The sequence below is a fragment of the Microtus pennsylvanicus genome, chromosome 11 (assembly GCF_037038515.1).
Source record: "Microtus pennsylvanicus isolate mMicPen1 chromosome 11, mMicPen1.hap1, whole genome shotgun sequence".
Classification (NCBI taxonomy): Eukaryota; Metazoa; Chordata; class Mammalia; order Rodentia; family Cricetidae; genus Microtus; species Microtus pennsylvanicus.
In genome coordinates this window covers 40846948-40866604 of record NC_134589.1, presented here as the reverse complement: position 1 = coordinate 40866604, position 19657 = coordinate 40846948, and the positions used below count along the sequence as shown (strand labels likewise).

Here is a 19657-nt window from a genome sequence, read left to right as displayed (position 1 = left end):
TGAGTTCAAGGCCAGACTGGTTTATATATTGAGTTCTAGGACACCCAGGAGAGATTCTGCCTCAAAAATCAAATATAAATAAATACCCCAAAGTTATCAGCTGCCACTTTTTCAAATTAAATAGTTGCAACCTATCAAAAGAGTTTTTTTTTTGGAGGCAAATAGGTACATCTGGTAAGTTAGATGAGGTACTTAGTGGGTAGATTTGATAGAATACCAAATATCAAGTAAGTAATGACTAAAAGACCTTCAAATTCAGCTAGACTAAAATTCCCACAGAGAACATGAAAACCTGTGGACTTTCCCATCTGTTTTATAGTTTCAGATCTGGTTTGGAAAGCGTAAAGTGCTGGTTTCTAAGCTGGGGATCTGCATGACCTAGAATGTAAGTCAATACTTTCGGTAATCATACCCGTGTCTGCTACTGTTCTTTGGAGACGGTTATAGGCACCTCACAGAAGGATGCCCTTTCCTGATCATTATAAATAAAGGAGAGATAAAAGTCTGAGTATATTTTCTGCTATAATTTCTTACAAGACTAAATTAACTAAAAAGCCTTAGTTTTCTTCAATCTGAACATTCCTTAAAAATCTGTATGAATTTAATCTCCGTCAGTTTTCAGGTATACAGTACAACTTGTGTCACTGTGCACAAGGCACATTAGTGAATCATTTCTGACAAACAGCCCCACTTCAGATTGTACAGTTCTTAAATCAAGCACAGCACCCACTTTGAAGACTACAACGTGACTTCCCCTCCTGCATCCACTGCCATGTATGCAGACCTGGGCTCAGGAAGTCGGTACTTTGATTCTCAAGCAGTGTATTGGGATAATATCTGTGTCATTGGGCTTTGTCACATTATATGCATATAGTGTGTGTGTGAATTAAAGATGTGCTTATATTTATTGTATATGCATGAATATTTTCCTTGCATGTATGTCTGTGTATCACATGTGTATAGTGACTGCAGAGGCCAGAGGACGGTGTCTGATCCCCTGAACCTAGAGCTACAGATGGTTGCTAGCCACCATGTAGGTGCTGAGAATTAAACCCAAGTCCTCTTCTTTGCAAGAGCAACAAATGCTCTTAACTGCTGACCCATCTCTCCAGCCTCCAGTTTTATGTTACTATACTTACCATCTCCCCATTATTTATATGAGAATGTTCAAATGCATAGATGCAGGATTTAATAAGCACTGGCTGCATCTCTTCTAGTCTTATTTCTTTGACTCTTTGTAATCACTCAGTTCTCCAAATGTACTAGGACTTGACCCTTCACCAAGATTGTGCATTCTGCTCCCTTCTCTGGGGGAAAACCTTGATCCACCCTGCAACTGGCCACTTCGCTGAAGTCTTTGTTATAAGATTAAGAGCTGTTTAAGGAAAATGGACTTGAGAGGTCCATCTTTATGTATGCCCACTCCCTTGCACAACCCGAGGTCCGGTGGTAGGTGTTCTGTGAGTGCGTGTTGAGTGACGGCATGGGAATGGAACAGTCTTCACTGCAGATAACACACCTGGTTACATAAAACCCTCATCCCAACAGAGCTCATAGGACCCGAAATAAACACATTAAGAAAGCTTTTAAAAATCCCATTAGAGTTATAGCTGACATTCACGTTAGGAAAAAATCAAACAGATAGTACAAACCAGGGTATTATCCACTAATTATCTGGTGAATTTGGGAATACCTCAGTATCTCCATTTTGACCTACATTGTAAAGTTCAGTGCCATGGCCTTTCAAAAACTAATATGACTATTCTAAATGTACATTATCTACCTGCGGAGAGGCTGAAAGGATGTACTTTGGGATTTATTCTTTCAACATGAAAGGCGATGGTGGACACGTCACAAAGCAGATAAATAGCTTTGATGAGCACAGAAACGCCCCCAGAAAGCCTCCAACATAAAGGCAGGAACAAAGGAGGAAGCCTGTGTGCCCTGCACCCTAGAGGGAGCTCTGTTCCAGAAGGAGCTCAGGCTCCAGGGGCACAGTGCAGAGGGGGAAAGTAGATCTGGTTCAGTGCTCACAGGAGACGGCAATCACAACTGTTTGACTGGGGCTCTGGCTTAGTCACTCAGAAAACCTTTAAAACTTCTCTCTCTGCTCTTGTTACCACAGATGGCTCTGAACATATGTACAAATAGCCTGAGTTTGTTATGTGGAAGCTGCTATTTGTACATGGGGTTTCCTAACTGGGAAGAGGCAGGTGGGGGCCCCACTGCGAACTTTAGAGCAATTAAAAGCCATTATTTAGGATGACTGACACCTCCTTATGGGACAAGCAGATGTCACAGACAAAGCCTGGTTTGTGTGAGCCCTCTGCCTAGTAGCATTTCTGACCTCCATCACCCTGCTCCCTCCAAACGTTCCCTTCTCCTGGCCTCTCTTTACAGGAGATAAGGGGACATTTATTTTGTATTTTACTTGGAAATAACTTAAAACTTGAGGATTTAGTGGTTTTATTAAAAAAAATACTTCTAGCTGAGCATGGTGGCATACTCCTTTAATCCCAGCACTCAAGAGGCAGAGGCAGGAGGATCTCTGTGAGTTGTAGACAAGTTCCAGGACAGTCAGGATGACACAGAGAGACCCTGTCTACAAACAAAACAAAAACCAACGAAACAAAAACCCCTCTAACAAAAAAAAAACCTAACAAACAAAATAAGACAACAATAATACAACAAAAACAAACCTCCCAAACCAGAAAAAAAAATCTATTTTTGTCACAATGGCTTCAGCAAATTGGTCATATTAAAATCTGATTGTTCAGCTAGATACCTTCCTGTCCGCTAAGAAGACAGCGTTGCACACATTTTGTTGTGTGTAAACTTGGATTCCTGGAGGAGATGCTTTAGCAGTCTGGGGTGGGGCCTGCAACGCCTTTTGAGCAAGTACCCTCAGGCAGTGCCAATGCAGAGGAATTTAGGGAGTCCCTTGACACACAGAAGAAGCTTGTCATTGCTTTCTCATAGTGGGTTCATGCTTATTTAACTGCATGGAAATACCACCATCTATGTAACCATGTTTATCTTGATGGACTTTCTTATAGCTTCACTGTATTCATAAATTTAAAAAATGCTATCCCATTTTGTCTTTCCTGGCTAGGATCAATTTTACTTTGTCTGTGTCTGTGTGGTAATGTGTGTGTATGCATGTATGTGCACATTTGGAGGCTAGAGGCTGACATTAGGCTTTTCTTCTGTTTCATTTTCCGAGACAGGACTTCTCAACGAACCTGGAGTTGCCTATTTGGGCTAGACTCGCTGGCCAGCAAGCCATGGGGATCTGCCCATCTCCACCCTCCAGAACACATCAGTGCCTGGCTCTGAGGGGATGAGAAGTCAGGGCCTCATGCTTGCACAGCAGACACTTTATCCAGTGAGCCATCTTCCCAGGCAATTATTTCTGCTTTTTGTAGGAAATAAAAATTCACATACATCACATCCAAGAATCCTATCTAGATGCAACCTCATCCTCCCCCAAAAACTGCTCGTCCCCCCACCCGTGCATTGGAGATTATGATATTCTGAGAACACTCATTTCACTGGTCAAAGTGACTGCCATTGGGTAGGTGTCCCACCATGCAATGACAATCTCACTGCTCTGGCTACAGTCACTGGGCTAGTGGGAACATCTCCCTGAGATTCTTGGACAATATCCCTGAGATTATGACCTACATTCCCCTGAGAATTATTTGCAGACATTTCCACATGGAAGGAGCTACTTGGGGAGAGTGAAGACGGGAAACAAAAGCTAAAAGATGGAGATTACGACAGGCCTTAAATTCCTCATCATAGCTGTCCCTCTGCCAAGGAGTGCCAGGAGGGGACATACTTCGTGAGGTATTTGACCGCTAAACACAAATGACAACTTGGTTGCACATATAATTTTTGAGCCCTAATCTTTCCCTCTCAAAAGATTGAAGATGTTGCTTCAGGGGATTGAGATATTTATTGCTTCTGTGAAAGCAATCCTATATTTTTATTCTTTGTAAGGGAATCTCTCCTCATCCTAGGTTGTACATACACACACACACACACACACACACACACACACACACACACACACACACACAGGGTTAATCCTTAAATTCAAAGCATCATCATGTGAACACATAGCCGTTTCACTAGATCTCCATGTAAAATACTTGCAGTACAGAAAATTTAAAGTTTTAGATGACCATGATTTACAGAATATAAGATCCTCCCTATAAGATGCATCTTTTTTCTTTGGTTGCTAAAATATTGTCTGTTGTAGCTATGGCAATATGTCAATTTTAAGTCCCATCTAAATTTCAGAGATGTCAAAATTAAAAGCATATAGTGGGAAAATCCAGAATCACATTTGCTCAGCTGTGTCCTTTCCAAGTGCACCTGTCATTTGAATGTGGGCTTTTGTTCTCGACTCTCTGACATTTTCTAAATCATTGTTCTTGGGGCTGGAGAGACGTCACAGTGGTTAAAAGCGCATTCTGCTTTTGAAGGAGACTCAAGCTCTGTTCCCAACACTCCCATCAGGTGGCTCAGAGTTGCCTGTAATGCCAGATCCAGGGCATCTGATGCCTCTGGCCTCCTCTGGCACCTGCAACCCACGTGTGCATCCCTCCTCCCACCCCACAGACACACATTAAACAAAACAAAGCCTTAAACCATCATTCTCTTCCGTAAACTGCTTTATCATTATTTTCCGGATCTATTTTCTGCGACGTCAACTGCTATTTTCACATACTTTAATGATGACTTAATGTCTTTAAAATCTTTGGCTTGACTTGAACACCTGACCACCTTTAGCTGTCTATCATCCAGTGTTTTCTTTCATTCACCTCCATATGTTCTGTATTTTCTTGAAGCAGACAGTTTCTATAATATAAACTTCGTGTTCTAATTCTTTTCAGAAGTCGGCTTTTCTTTTAGCTCTTATTTGCAGCTCTCCTGTGAGTATCTGTCCTTAAAGGCTCCCAACTAAGAAGCCATCTTTCAGCCCTGGGGTCCTCACATGAAAGGGTCACATGGAGCCTCCCGGGTTCTTTCTTCCAGTCCACCTGCTTGTAGTTAGAATCCCCGGCTTAGCTTTTAAGCTGGGGACTGGTTTATGTGCACAGCCGCCAGTTGTGGTTTCAAAGTCTTTTACTTATTAAGAAACTGCTGATCTGAGCAGGAATCTCTACATCCTGCCTCTCGTCAGCTCACTGACAAGGAGAGTCTGGAATTATTTCTAGTTGTTTAGTTGTTAAAGAAAAGTGAACAAGAAGCTGCAACCCTCAGCATATCGCACACCCATGGCTTTTCCAGCTCATAAACTTTTTAGTTGCTGACTGTATATCTGAAATACCTAATCACTCAGTCCCCGGAAACAGTGCATTGCTTAGAGCTATATTATGAATAGTATAAGGGAAGCGGTATTCACAAAGGGAAGGGCACTGTGAAAGGATTCTTCCTGTCTTTCACATAAGAAGAAGACTGGGTTACCATCTTTTGGTAGGCAAGGTACACAGGTCTGTGAGGAAGGGCCAGAGGCATCCTACTGCCAGCTGGCCCTCATCCTTGGCAGTTACCTACTTATCAGCACACAACTAGTATTAGCAGAGAACCTTCCACATGTCAGGCTCTGCTTAGAACATGGGGACTGCTGTTAAGAGTAGAAACAGAGTCTCCGAGGTTCCATGGATTCATATGTCAGCCAGTGTGTGAAATAAACACACACAGGCAAGGTACGTCAGGTCAGAGGCAGATGAAAGTGTGTATCTGGGGGGAGAACTCAAGCAAGGCATGGGAGAAGATTGTAGGACCAGGGAAGGGCTGTTCCCCATAGGGCAACTGGGGAAGGCCTATGGGATAACACAGGAGGAGAAGGGAAGGCCGTCTCTGTCACTGGATTTCCAATTTCTACACTGTGGAAAGTTTCACTCCTTCCCTGTTTCCATGGATATACATCTCCACCGGAAGCAAAGGAAGGTGAGTCATGATCACTCACTTTTAACCTGGATTACTTCAACAATTATAATTTTTTAATAGTCCAAGATGAGCATGGTGACACATTGCTGTAATTCTAACAGTTGAGGAGGGAGACTGAATTGGAGGTCAACCTGGGCTATATGGCAAGAGCCTGGAGGTGGAAGGAAGTAATCACATACTCCACTGAGACAGGTCAAAGTTAATGAACAAAAAGATGGGCATAGTGGGCATGCCTTGAATCCTAGCACTTTGAGGCAGAAGCAGGCGGATTTCTGTGAGTTCGAGACCAGCCTGGTCTACATAGTGAGTTCCAGGACAGTTAGAGCTACACAGTGAGATCCTGTCTTGAAAAAACAACAAACAAGCAAAGAACAGATCCTCTATGGTTGGCAGTCTGGCTATTTTCAACTGTGTTTATTTTACTTGTAGGATTTTAGTTGGAATATAAATTATATTGCTAAGCATCCAGGTATTTGGGGAAAGCACTTTAAAAATGCCTATCAAGGGACATGAAAATGTTTCCCATGGAGAGGAGAGGCATAGGGCACAGCAGGAGGGGCTGGGCAAGGATGGGGTGGTAGAGGGAGTGAGGGCCAGTAGCTGAGACCTCTGGGATGTGACTTTCTTCTTTGTTTCCTCACCATGGTTATAAGGCGAATTCTCTCCTGGCTACTTAGCTGTCTGTCACCGGAAAATGACAGTCTGCTTATGTTTTTTTTGTTTTGTTTTGTTTTGTTTGTTTTCTCAAGACGGGTTTCTCTGTGTAGCCCTGACTGTCCTGGAACTTGCTCTGTAGATCAGGCTGGCCTCAAACTCACAAAGATCCACCTGCCTTTGCCTCCTGAGTGCTGGGATTAAAGGGCCACCACTGCTGGCTATGCTTACGGTTTTGATGGAGAGTTCAAGGGGAAAGAAAAAAGAGAACTCCATCTGAGAAGCAGGTCAAATGTCCAGATAAATTTAGCAACAGTGCCCCTTTATTAAAGCAGATATTACACTGCTTCACACTGCTTATGAGAAAAAGGCAGCAGATGGCACTGACTTCTGCTTTCACTGTAGACACAGGACAGGAAAAAGGAATTTTCCATGCCTGAGACTGGGGCTATACTGAGGTTTCCAGCACCCAGACAGGCAAATGCCTGGACAGCTGCTTAGGGCAGATGGGTCCTTTGACAGCTTAATATTGCAGTTTTTGGTGACTCCCGTGTTAGAAAGGCCAACATGACGCCATCTGTTTACTGATGAGCAGAACCCTCACTACCAGCAGGTAGTCACTGCTGAGTGAAATGCCAACCAAGAGGCAAGGCCACCCTTCCTAAGGCCTGTGAACAGACTGGTGCGGCTAACCTTGCCTCCACAGCCTCGGAAAACACAGCCTTCACGTGTCCCAGGGGAATCAGGATACAGAAATGCCACAAGGCATATCATCAGCGTGGAGACTTCTTTCGTTCTACTTTTCTGATCAGGAAAAGGCTGTATGAAGGGGTTCAGAGCGTCTGTGAACAAGCTTCCATGTATTAAAGTGAAAAACATCCGACAGCATACTTTCTGCCAAAGGCTGGCAAGTGAGCAAGCAGTCTCAATGCCACCTTTCTCCTAGGGTTGAGGTGCTCCTTCCCCAGGGGGAGTTGCCTGTTTCCTGCTTAGCTTTCTGGGTCCAGTTATTTGTGTATGTGTCTACCTATACCTGTAGCTGTATATGTTGGCTTAGGAGGAGAAAAGGCAAGGCGCATCAACATGCACTCACCACTTAAGTACAAACACGGCAACAAGAGGTATCACTGTGAACTGTGATGAACTCAACAATGATAAGAGACAGGACAATGGCCAGAAAAAAAATAATTTTTCTTCATCAAATAAGGGTGTTGATCATAACTCTTAAGTTGAAATTTCTTCTGATTTCAGGAAGGATAGAGTAATACTTTATTATTAATCGATCTCCAAGCTCATAAGACAGAGAAACAAAGAATAAACTGGAAAAAAGCCTGACAATTTTGTCAGCTTTCTTCTCCTTACATTTAGGAGTTTTGAAGAAATCACAAATTCTCTCTTAGGTTCCATTAGGAGGCACACACCTAGGAATGCATCTGCCAGCTAGAGGAGCGTCACAGACAGCCCCATCATGGGGAGAAGACATTCAATCAGAGCTAGAATTTACTAAACAAGAACTCAGACTGCGACAAGACTACTTCAGTTCCTCAGGCAAAACCGACTGAACTCATTAGTACAAGTCTTCAAGTAAAAACAACGAGTTCTGACTTCTTCTATTGTTCATGCTTTGCCATGACTAAATATTGACAGGGAAACAAGCCTGCTTGTGTGAGTTAGGGACATTTTCTGCAGAGGCTTCCATCATAACCTTCCATTCTAACCTCTTTGGTATGTTCCCTAGCTTTACAGTTCTTTGGCAGATGCAGGGAGTTATCTGGCCCCCCAGCCTACTGGGTGGCGCTGGCCACACTCAGAGCCAGGTTCTTCCTTCTCAGCTACTGCCCCAGATGTTAACTGTCTCTGGGAATGCTCTCACAGACATCCGGCAGTGTGCTCTATTGAGGTGTTAGGCATCTCAGCCCAGTCAAGCTGACAATAGGGATGAACCATCACAAAAACCCACATAGATAATGATAGTTTTTTTTTATCAATTCTCTAAATTCTATTTTTTATGAGATGACCACTAAACATAACTAATAAGATATATAAATACTTAAATGCAAAATATTTAAAAATCCATTTTCTCTTAGAATGCAAGGTTTAATAACAAAGACTAGTGTACTTAGGAGGCGGGGCAGGTAGATCTCTGTGAGTTTGAAGTCAGACTGATCTACAAGGAAATCTCGTCCAAACAAATAAAGACGGCTAACATTACACTGTATACATTTCCCGGCAAAAATAAAGAGAGCAGAACTCGTGGGCACAGGTGGGACACTAGCAAGGAGCTCTGAGCATGTCTGAGAACGTGAGAATGTCTTTCAGGAAGAAAAGAAACTGACACCTGTACTGTTCGCCACTGATTTTTGTTGTGTGATCTTGTTCTCACACCAAGAGGGGGTGAGGGGCAGACAGCACACCATGGTAAGAACACGAGTTAGGAGACAGCACTGTCCCAGGACTCCAACATCTCAACAAATAACCCGACAAACCTACTTCCCTGCCTAGGATTATTTACTGACTAGTCCCTATCACCCCAGGGAATCTATGGTCCATATTTCTTTTAAAGACATTTATTATTTTTATGTGTATGGGTATTTTGCTTGCATATATGTCTGTATACCATAAGTATGCAATGCCCACAGAAGCCAGAAGAAGGCATCAGATCCCTAGAACTGGAGTTACAGATGGTTGTGAGCCTCCGTGGGTGCTGGGAACTGAATCTGGGTCCTCTGGGAAAGTAGCAAGTACTCTTAACAGCTGACTCATGTTTTTAACTTATATTTCTCATATTATTGTTCCAACACTCCCCATCCCCTCTGCCAAGATACCATCCTGTTTTATAGTAATTTTCTCAGAATATGCTCTTTTCTGTTATAATTGTTTCTGTTACAATTTCTGACTGTCCTGGGAATTTCTTCAACCTTTATGGATCTACATGCTATCTTAAATCTGCTTTCTAATTTGTTTATAGTTATGACAGACACACTAAATGATTATGTTTGGAATAAATGCAAAGCAGTGGCAATAAGAATAAAAAGTAACTTCTTCCATTGTTTGGACTGAATTACATTAGATTTGGGTTGGCAGCAATGAAATAACCAAGGGGGAATCTCTCGTTGACAAAACTAGACACTGGAAAAGTAGAGGATTACTCCCAAACTTGAAGCTAAGGATGGGTGCTAATTTCACCTTCTATGAAAGAGATGTTTTAATTTGTCCTTGTTAAGGAAAATAATAATATATTCACACTGGAACAAAACAAGCTCAGTGAGAAGCATGATTAAACATTTTGTATATTCAAAACTCGCCTTTTAGTTACAAAAATAAAATTTTACCTCTTGAAATGATTCGCCAGGACTCCAACAAGTTCTCCAATTCGACTCTCGTGGGTTGGCTGTTTGCTGAAGAGGCAGACAATGAGGTCTTTGTTGTCTTTTGTATGGAACACTACAAGCTGGTCTTTTCCATTGGAGACACTCAGCCCAGTCAACTGCAAGGAGATAACATGCAGAAAACTATTAAGATATTTCTCAGAGGAACAAATTAGACAGGTGATAACAATGACGGTGATGGCTTCTGCCTTTATCAAGTTCCATGGAATAAATAAGTGGATTTAAGAAAATGATAAAGGTAAGAAATGAACATGATTGGAAATCAAGGAAACAAAAAGATGATTCTTTCAGAAAATGAATAAAATCGACAAGCTTTTAGCACACATATGCAATAGAACTATATTCTGTTTCTCTCAACTGTTACCTGTTTATAAAAATAATCTGAGAAGTTTTCATAAGGCAAAGGACACTGTTAATAGGACAACAGGGCAGACTGCAGAATGGGAAAATGGCTGATTTCCAAAATATATAAAGAACTCAAGACACTAGATATCAACAAACCAAATAATCCAACTAAAAAATAGGTGCAGATCTAAACAGAATTTTCAACAGAAGAATCTCAAAAGGCCGAGAAACACTTAAGGAGATGTTCAATATCCTTAGCTATTGAGAAATGCAAATCAAAACGTCTCTGGGATTTCATCTTACACCTGTTAGAAAAGCTAAGATCAAAAACACAAATGGTACCTCTGCTGGAGAGAATGTAGAGCACAGGGAACACTCCTCTACTGCTGGTGGGAGTGCAAACTTGTACAGGTACTTTGGAAGTCAGTGTGGCTGTTTCTCAGAATACTGGGAATCAATCTACCTCAAGACCCAGCATTGCCATTCTTGGGCATATACTCAAAGGACGCTTGTTCAACTATGTTCACAGCAGTTTTGTTTGTAATAGCCAGAACCTAGAAACAGCCTAGATGTCCCTCAGCTGAGGAATGGATAAAGAAAATGTGGTGCATTTACACAATGGAGTATCACTCATTTGTTAAAAACAAGGACACCGGGAAATTTGAAGGCAAATGGATGGAACTAGAAAAAAATCATCCTGAGTGAGGTAACCCAGGCCAAGAAAGATAAACATGGCACGTACTTATTCATAAGTGGATATTAACTGTAAAGTAAAGGATAACCACGCTACAATCCAGACTCAGAGAGGCTAGGTAACAAGGAGGGCCCAAGGAGGGGATGCATGGATCTACACGGAAAGGGGAAACAGAGATCTCCTGGGTGAACTGGGGGTTGGTGAGGGTGGGAACTTAAGGGATCAAGTTGGAGTGGGTAACAGAGAGGGAGAATACTGAGACTACTGGAAAGAGGGGGAATCTTGGGGTCAGGTAAAAACCTGGAGCAAGGGAATCTCCCACAGGAATCTACAAGGATGACCCCAGATAAGTCTCCTACATAGCCAGAACCAGCCATCTTCTGTGACCAGATTGGTGCCTACCCCAACTGTCATCAGAAAAGCTTCATTCAGCAACTGATGGAAACAGATGCAGACCTACAACCAAACATTAGGAAGAGTTCAGGGAATCCCGCAGAAGAGGTGGAGAAAGAATTGCAGGAGCCAGAGGGGTCAAGGACACAAGAAAACTCACAGAATCAACTAACCTGGGCTCATGGGGGCTCACAGAGACTGAACTGACAACCAGGGAGTCTGCACGGGAACGACCTAGGCCCTCTGAATATATGTGACAGTTGTGTAGCTTGGTCCCCTGTGGGACTCCTAACAGGGGGAACAAAGGCTGTCTCTGACTTTTACTGGCTTTTGGAACCCCACTCCTCATCCTGGGTCACCTCGCTTAGCCTTAATACATGGGAAGGTGATTAGTCTGACTGCAACTTGATAGGTCATGTTTTGTTGATGCTCCTGGGAGACCTGCCATTTCCTAAACAGAAGAGGAGGAGGAGTGGATGGGGGGACGGGGGCTTTGAACAGAGGGGGAAGTGAAGGGTGGAGGGATTGGGAGAAGAAGAGGGAGGGAAAACTGCAGATAGGATATAAAATAAATAAATAAATAAATGAAAGAATGAATAAACTTACATAAAAAGAAAAGAGATAAAAACGGAGAGGCATTATTACCAGGAGTAGGAATTCAGGGGCTATCATCACAGAGCACAAAGACATCACATATAAAAAGGGATCATTTGAACAACTCTAGGTTTTAACAGCATATTCAACAATTTAAACCAAACAATTCTTTAAAAGTACAAACTACTAAACCTGCCCCTCTTCCAAATAGCCTGACTGATCTGTATCTGTTGAAAAAATTAAATCTTTAATTAGAAATATGTCAAGAGAAATTCCAGGCCCAGATGATTTTATCAGTGAATTGTATCTAAAGTATCTAAAGAAATACCACCAATTCTCCACATTTCTTCTAGAAAACAGAAGGGAACACATCTAACTCATTTTAACAATCATCATAAAGGTAGCATAAGAAAATAATAAACTGGGCTGGAGAGATGGCTCAGTGGTTAAGAGCATTGACTGCTCTTCCAAAGGTCCTGAGTTCAATTCCCAGCAACCATATGGTGGCTCACAACCATCTGTAATGAGGTCTGGTGCCCTCTTCTGGCCTGCAGACATACAGACAGAATATTGTATACATAATAAATAAATATTAAAAAAAAAGAAAATAATAAACTGATAACCTCTGTGAGCTTGGATATAAAACCATTAACAAACTGAATCCAGTAACATATTTGAAAGATACACAATGAAACAAAAACAAAACAAAAAACCTAACAAGCAAAATGCCTGATCTTATAAAGGCATTTTAAAAATTAAAATCTTTAGATTTTACTTAGAAATACTTAGAAATCTAACAAAGTGTGTGTGTAGGACCTACATAATATTGAAAACTACTAAATGCTGATAAAGTCAAATTACAATACAGATGAAAGAAAAAGACCCTAAACAAAAGATAAAATTACATTTAGAGACTGGAAACTTTGATACTATTTAGATGCCAGTTTTCTATAAATTGATCTCCGAATGTAATACAATCCCAGACAAAATGTTTTGGTTAAATATTAAAAAGCTGATTCTGAAGAGTTCGTGGAAAGTCAAGGGAACTTGAACAGCCACAGAAATTTTGAAAAAGAAAAGCAAGGTTGAAAGACTCACATTGCTGATTTTAATAGTAGCTATAAAGCTGAAGTCATCAAGACAATGTAATTTGCAAAGAAATGAAAACTAAGATCAGGAATACAGTCACAGAACTATGACATATGCATTGCCCACAATGTGCAAAGGTGACTCAGCAGAGAACAGACAACCTGGGATATTTGGAAATCTACATTCCAACAGAAATAAATGTTTATTCCAATCACATCCCTCACAATTCAATTCAAATTGGACCATGAGTCTAAACAAAAACATAAAATGTTAACTATAAAACTTCTAGAAGAAAACTAATGATTGGAAATTACTTCACCAAAGAAGGCATACAAATAGCAAATGGACATGAAAAGATGTTTAACATTTTTAGCAATTTAGGAGATGGCAAATAAAAATTGTAATGAGATACTACCACAAACCTGCCTGAATGACTAAGAACAAAATAAATGAACCAGAACACATTTGAGAGTGTATACACACACATACACACACCCCAAATAATGAAAACCTCAAATCTTTGTTAACTGAAGAATTCTATATGGTTGTTTCTAACAGCTCTGTAATGACCCCAAATGACTACAATCGAATGCCTATCAACAGATGAACGGATAAACAGACTGAGAGGCATCTATAAACAATACTCAGCGATGAGAAGGAGCAACCTGATGATGCAGACTATTCTACAACAAGCATAAACATCAAAGGTGTTGCATGAATGCACTCAGTCTCCAAAGGTTACACATGTATGACTCTAATTATGAGTTTTCCAGTATGATGGGGCCACTTTGTGTCCTGACCAGAGCAGTGCTTACTACAGCATCGGAAGACTCATCGACCCGTACTCCAGTCTCACACACGAAAGCCAGCTTTATCCCTGGTTGTTTGGATCCCAAGTCATCCTACTTCGGACAGCAAAGCAGACAATACCGATGTGCTACCTCCTGACTGCCACTGGTGCCGTGAGTGAGCAAGCGCGAGTAGGGACCAGGAGGCTGTGGGTCAGGGCACATGCTGGTACCTGGCCTGGATCTAGCAAGGATAGAAACCTCATTCTCTGGTGAGTCAATACTGTTGGGTTCTGGAGAATATCTAAGCACAGGAGCAAACTCTTCAGTTGCAGACTTGGAAGGCCAGGGAGAGCCATACATTTATTTTACAGACGAGAAAAGCAGGGTTCAAGATGCTTAGCTCATGTGTTGACCCAGAAACTAGAAATCAGGCTACGGATTGACTCTCACTCATTTTTTAAAAAACCATATTCAGTTAATTTCTTTTTGTTTTTTCTATGCTGGGGATCTAGCTCAGAGCCTTGAGCATGCCAGCAAGTACTTTAACCCTGATCCACACCCCCGGCCCTATCATGTAGCTTTTCCAAATACCACACATAAATGAACAGAGGATTCTAGAGTCAGTATTCCTATGAAAATATTTTCAGAAGTGGAGTTCTCAGGTGGATTTGCTTTACTTGTGAGTGTGGGCACCCACAGGCCACACAGCACATGTATGTAGGTCAGGAGACAACTGGTGTGAGTTGGTTCCTTCCACCATGTGAATCCCAGGGTGGAACTCGTCACCAGCCTTTATCCACGGAGTCATTCCATCATCCCCTGGCTGTGGTGCAGCTTAACAAACGTCAGGTCAGTGTTTAATGGAGAACATGGAAAACAGTTAAATAACTGGAAATCGCCCACTAACCTTTCTACAAATGGCTGTCTGAGTCTAGTGGTGAGACAATACAGCAATTTCTTTGCCACTCAGACATATTGCATCCAGATGATTTTTGTATGATTAAATTAAAAATATCATTTTCATCTGAAAACATTTTGTGCCTATGATGCCTCACTGTCATTTGATTACTTTATTTGTGAAATCCAAAATTGAATTTATGCAGCACTTCACAGGAAAGCTTGATTAAAGCCTAATAAAATGAGAATTAGAGTAGCAGTTAACTGTAGTGCTTCCCAGGAGGGTTAGCTTCCGGAGCTGGGGAGAGCAGCTGGAGGCATCACACTGCTGTAACCCCCTCTCCTGTGCACACACAGAGGACCACTTCCCAGAATGCCCTTGCTTGGCCTAGTCCATCAGACTCCCCCTTTTCCTTCCCTACCTTTCCCTATGGAAAGGCAGCTTTATCTGCTGCAGGTAGGAATTAGTTCTTTGTGTACTTAGGTCTTAGAGTGTGTCAAGTCCTGGAAGAAAGAGAGCAAGGAGCATTTAGCTTGCTCCACCACACAAGCAAAGATTAATTCTTCCTGTCTGGAGGCAAACAACTAAAAAGTCTCCTGTTCTGGGAGGTTGCAAGGTGAGTGGGAGGACTGTGGGGCTGAGGGAGTCCTGCCTGTCCAACACACTTCAGTCATGTGATCTCAGATCCCCGTTCAGTTTCCCGGGGGCTCACCCTTCTCTTCGGCCATCTCTCTGGCCCATGGCAAGGAACCTTTCCTTATCCTTCTGCCTCAGAGCCTTCCAAGTGCTTGAATTACAAGTACTGTCAGGTCTAGATGACAATTCTCACATTATTCAGAATGTTCTATTACACAGGAAAATGTAGAAGCCATCCTGATTATTTTATTTAATTCTGGTCACAAGATTTGATAAAGCATGAATGTTTCCTGTTATCCCACTCTCAAGGCCTTATATGAGTGCCACCCACCTCCCAACAATCAGAAGTGAGTATCATGAGTACAGATGGGAAAATCCAAAATAATCAACAAGCTGGATTTGCAGGTGAATGGATGGCTTGCATCAGGAAAAACATTAGTAAAACTGAGTTGATTAGAAGGCCACATCTTCCTGCTATCTGTATGATCAATGCTTATCTAACTTGAGGTCAGACTTGGCAGCCTTCAGTTCTTTAAGGCAAGCATACAGTTCTGAATATACATAATTTTTACTTTGTAATACCTCAAGTATATAAACAATACCCCTTTCTACAGCAAGTGGCAAGGGCTCATGTGTATTTATTACTATTTCATCATTCTTATTGGTTATATCTTTTTATAACTACTTGTTAATCTGTGGCAGTAAAGTGCTGGAGACAGAGGAGGAAACAAATTTCTCCTTGGAATTCACTGATCACAGAGAGCTCCGCTTGGATCTTTTAATGTAACTAAAATAAAAAGCTTTTATATGTGTGTGCATGTGGGTGTACACACATGCAGGCATGCACATATACACAAAGGTGCTGAGGAGGTGAGAGGAGACTCCTGGAGCATGAGCAGTCATGAGAGACCTAGTATGGGAGCTGAGAACACAACTTGGCTCCTCTGAAAGAGCAGAGTGCACTCTTAACCTTTGAACCATCTCTCTAGTTTGTAATGTGATTTTTAACTGATAGACATATGCCACCTACATCATATTTGTAAAAGAATAAAAGAAATAATTAACTGGAAATTAAAATATATAACCCCCACTCCTATACAAGTTGAACTATCGGTTCAACAGGATATTTAAAAATCGAGGTACAGGGGCTGGAGAGGTGGCTCGTCAGTTGAGAGCACTTCCAGAGAACTAGGGCTCACATGAGGGTTCATAACTCTCTGTAACTTCAGTCCTAGAGGATCCAGTGCCTCCTTCTGCCTCTGAGGGCACTGCATGCATATGGTACATTTACATGTAGGTAAAGCACCCATATTTATAAATAAAAAAATGAAAAAGATTTTTTAAAAAATGAGGCTTTAACTGCTAGTAAGAATGCAAATGTGTTGCCATTATGGAAATCAGTATGGAGATTCCTCAAAAACCAAGAGAGCTACTAAATAATTCAGCCACAGCACTCTAAGCATATGCCCGAAGGAACGGAAACATAACATACCTTGCATACTCGTGTTTGCTGTGGCACTGTTTACAGCAGCCAAGCTATGGAACCAGCCTAGATTCCCCCCCAACAGACAGATGGGTTAAAAAGTGGCACATATACTCAGAGGAGTTTTGCTCTGTAGACAGGAAAGAGGAATTGATTCTTGCAGAAAAGTGACCAGGACTGGAGATGATTATGTTAAACAAGGCAGACTCGAAAAGACGAAGGTTGAACATTTTCTCTTATGTATAGATGTCTAGAGTTCTCCCATATGTGGAATCTAGATACATATGATATGAAAATGGCAGGGAGGCTAGTTAGGAAAAGGAAGGGAATTAGTGGGAGGGAGACGGGAACACAGGAGAGGAGAATGGGAAGTGAACATGGTCAAAACACAAGGCACATATGTATGAAAATGCCAGGATGAAACTGTTTTTTATAATCGGTATATGCTGAAATACAACTTACAATATAATTTACATGTGGCTTATTTGTAATATTTAGTAAAATTCATAGATGTTCAGGGATACAGGTGGTTGAGTCTGACGCCCAAGTCAAGATATGAAATAGACATTGGTACCACTGTACTCCCCCAGGCTGCTCTTTCTTGTTTTTCAGGCTTAGCGCTGGATCTGCAAAAGGCTGACTTCAATGTTTCTGGGGGGTGGATAGGCGGGCTGTGAGACAGTCTCACTCTGTAGTGCAGCCAGCCTCAAACTTGCAGCTCTCCTCCTGCTTCAGTGCCCCGAGCCCTGGGATCACAGGTGCCTTAGCCACTGTGCCCAGCTTTAAACCCTCTCCTAGGTTACAAAGATGGTTATTCAAGGCTGGTAAATCCAAGGGTCCATTGTAGTAAGAGTAAACTCACAAAATACTGAACTGTCTCCCTAGCTATTATTTACATAGGTATATACTACTAGACTGAGAATTAAAAAAAAAATTGTTAATCTTTGATGGGCTTGGTAGACCCTGCCTCAAAATTATCAATCAATCAATCAATCAACCAATCAATAAATAGATAAAAGTATGGGGACATAGTTTGGTGGTAGAGTGCTTGCTTAGCATACATAAGGTCATAAGTCCTATCCTTAGTCTAGAAAAATAAGCACATAAATAAATTTATAAATCTTTGTATTAGTTCTTTGAGAATTTTATAAAATGTATCTTGATCATATTTACCCTCTCTCCTCTTCCCACCTCTCTACCCCTTCTCCACTTCATGCCCTCTTTTTAAAAATAACCTACTGAGTCCAACTTATGCTGACCATGCACCTGTAGGTGTGGGGCCATCCATTGGCTATGGTCAACCCACCAGGCAGCATACCCTTGTAAAATGTCTCTCCTTCTCCTGGAAGCCATGAGAATCTGTAAATCCCCCCAGTTATGGTGGGGTCCTCACTCCCCTCCTCACTCCACTGCGATGCTGAGAACGCTGGTGTGATAAAGGTCTCATGCTGGCAACACAGCTTCTGGCCATCCTGCCACATCCAGAAGACAGCGTTCTGCTCTGGTCTCCCTGACCTCTCTCGGGCTCTTACAATCTTTCTGCCTTCTCTTCTCCAATAGTCCTGGAGCCTTGGTAGGGGATGATGCAGATGTCCCATTTGTGGCAGAGCGCTCAGTGTATTCTCTGCTTCCATGCTTGAGGCCTCGGGTTCAAACACTCACAATAACTAAAAGTGCTTGAAAGGTAGTTTGAAATGTAAGCAGTGTTGGGTGCTGTAGCAGGTAGGGGTCATAGTCTACTGAGGGCCACTATAACTTGTTACTTTGTCTGTTTTGCTTCTCATTCCCCTTTTCCTCCCATGTCTTTATATGTCAACCTGAGTGTGAACCCATGCGCATGTCAGAGGAAACTGTGTCCTGAAAGTAACAGCTGTAAATCCCAGAATCATAAAAATGAGCTCATTTCTGAAGCATAGGAATTGCAGGCAAAGGCTCGGGTGCCCCATGACAAAAGACTAGTAACAAAACAGACTGTGCCTCATTAAAGAACTTACTCCTCAAGGACCCCTGAGAACTTCCTGGGAGGAGACCACTGTGTCTTGATTCCCTTGGCTGGATGAGGGGGCGATTGTTCTAGATTTACTCTGTGGTTCTCTCTACAGGAGGACCTCTTCTCTCAGCTGGCTACAGCCCTCTGAACACACATCTCAGAGGACCATAGTAACTGTAATTTCTGCCTCCCAGAGAGATGTGGGTGTTGATGAAATCAAAGTGGTCATGAAATTTCTCCAGGTTCTGCTTGTCTTCTGATATATACATTGGATCTTTGAATTTACTATTTCATTTCTTCAGTTTGGGTGCAGGGCTATCACAATTATGCTTTTTTGATTTCAATTAACAAATTGACTTGGCCACTTCTCAATGGAGAGCACTCTGTTCATTCTGTTTTCCTTCCCAACACTTGGAAGACAGTTGGACTGGCCTTTACAGGATACCTTGTAACTTCTCACTCTCTCTCCCCCTCACTCTTTCCTCCCCTCCTTTTCACCACACTCTCCCTTCTCTTGTTCCTGCCTTCTTGTTTCAATAAGATCTAAATCCCAAATCTTAATGGTAGTGTTTCATCATGGAATTATCACACTGTTTGGGATAACTGAGAGTTTATCTCCCTGTAAACAAACATTGCTTAAAACAACTAAATACTTGTGCCCCAAGCCCCTATATGAGCAAGCTGACTGCCCTCAGGAGACCATGCTGAGAGGAAGCCAAGCCTTACAGAGCACAGAAATT

At 41.9% G+C, this 19657-nt stretch overlaps 1 protein-coding gene across 1 annotated transcript in view; it reads right to left on the bottom strand.

Moving 5' to 3' along the window:
- Positions 1-19657, bottom strand: part of Myo1d (myosin ID) — a 293048-nt gene that overhangs the window by 66164 nt on the left and 207227 nt on the right. The window contains exon 21 of the mRNA XM_075991410.1: positions 9948-10102. Within this exon, the coding sequence (XP_075847525.1) occupies positions 9948-10102 (155 nt within the window). The remainder of the gene's footprint in view (positions 1-9947; positions 10103-19657) is intronic.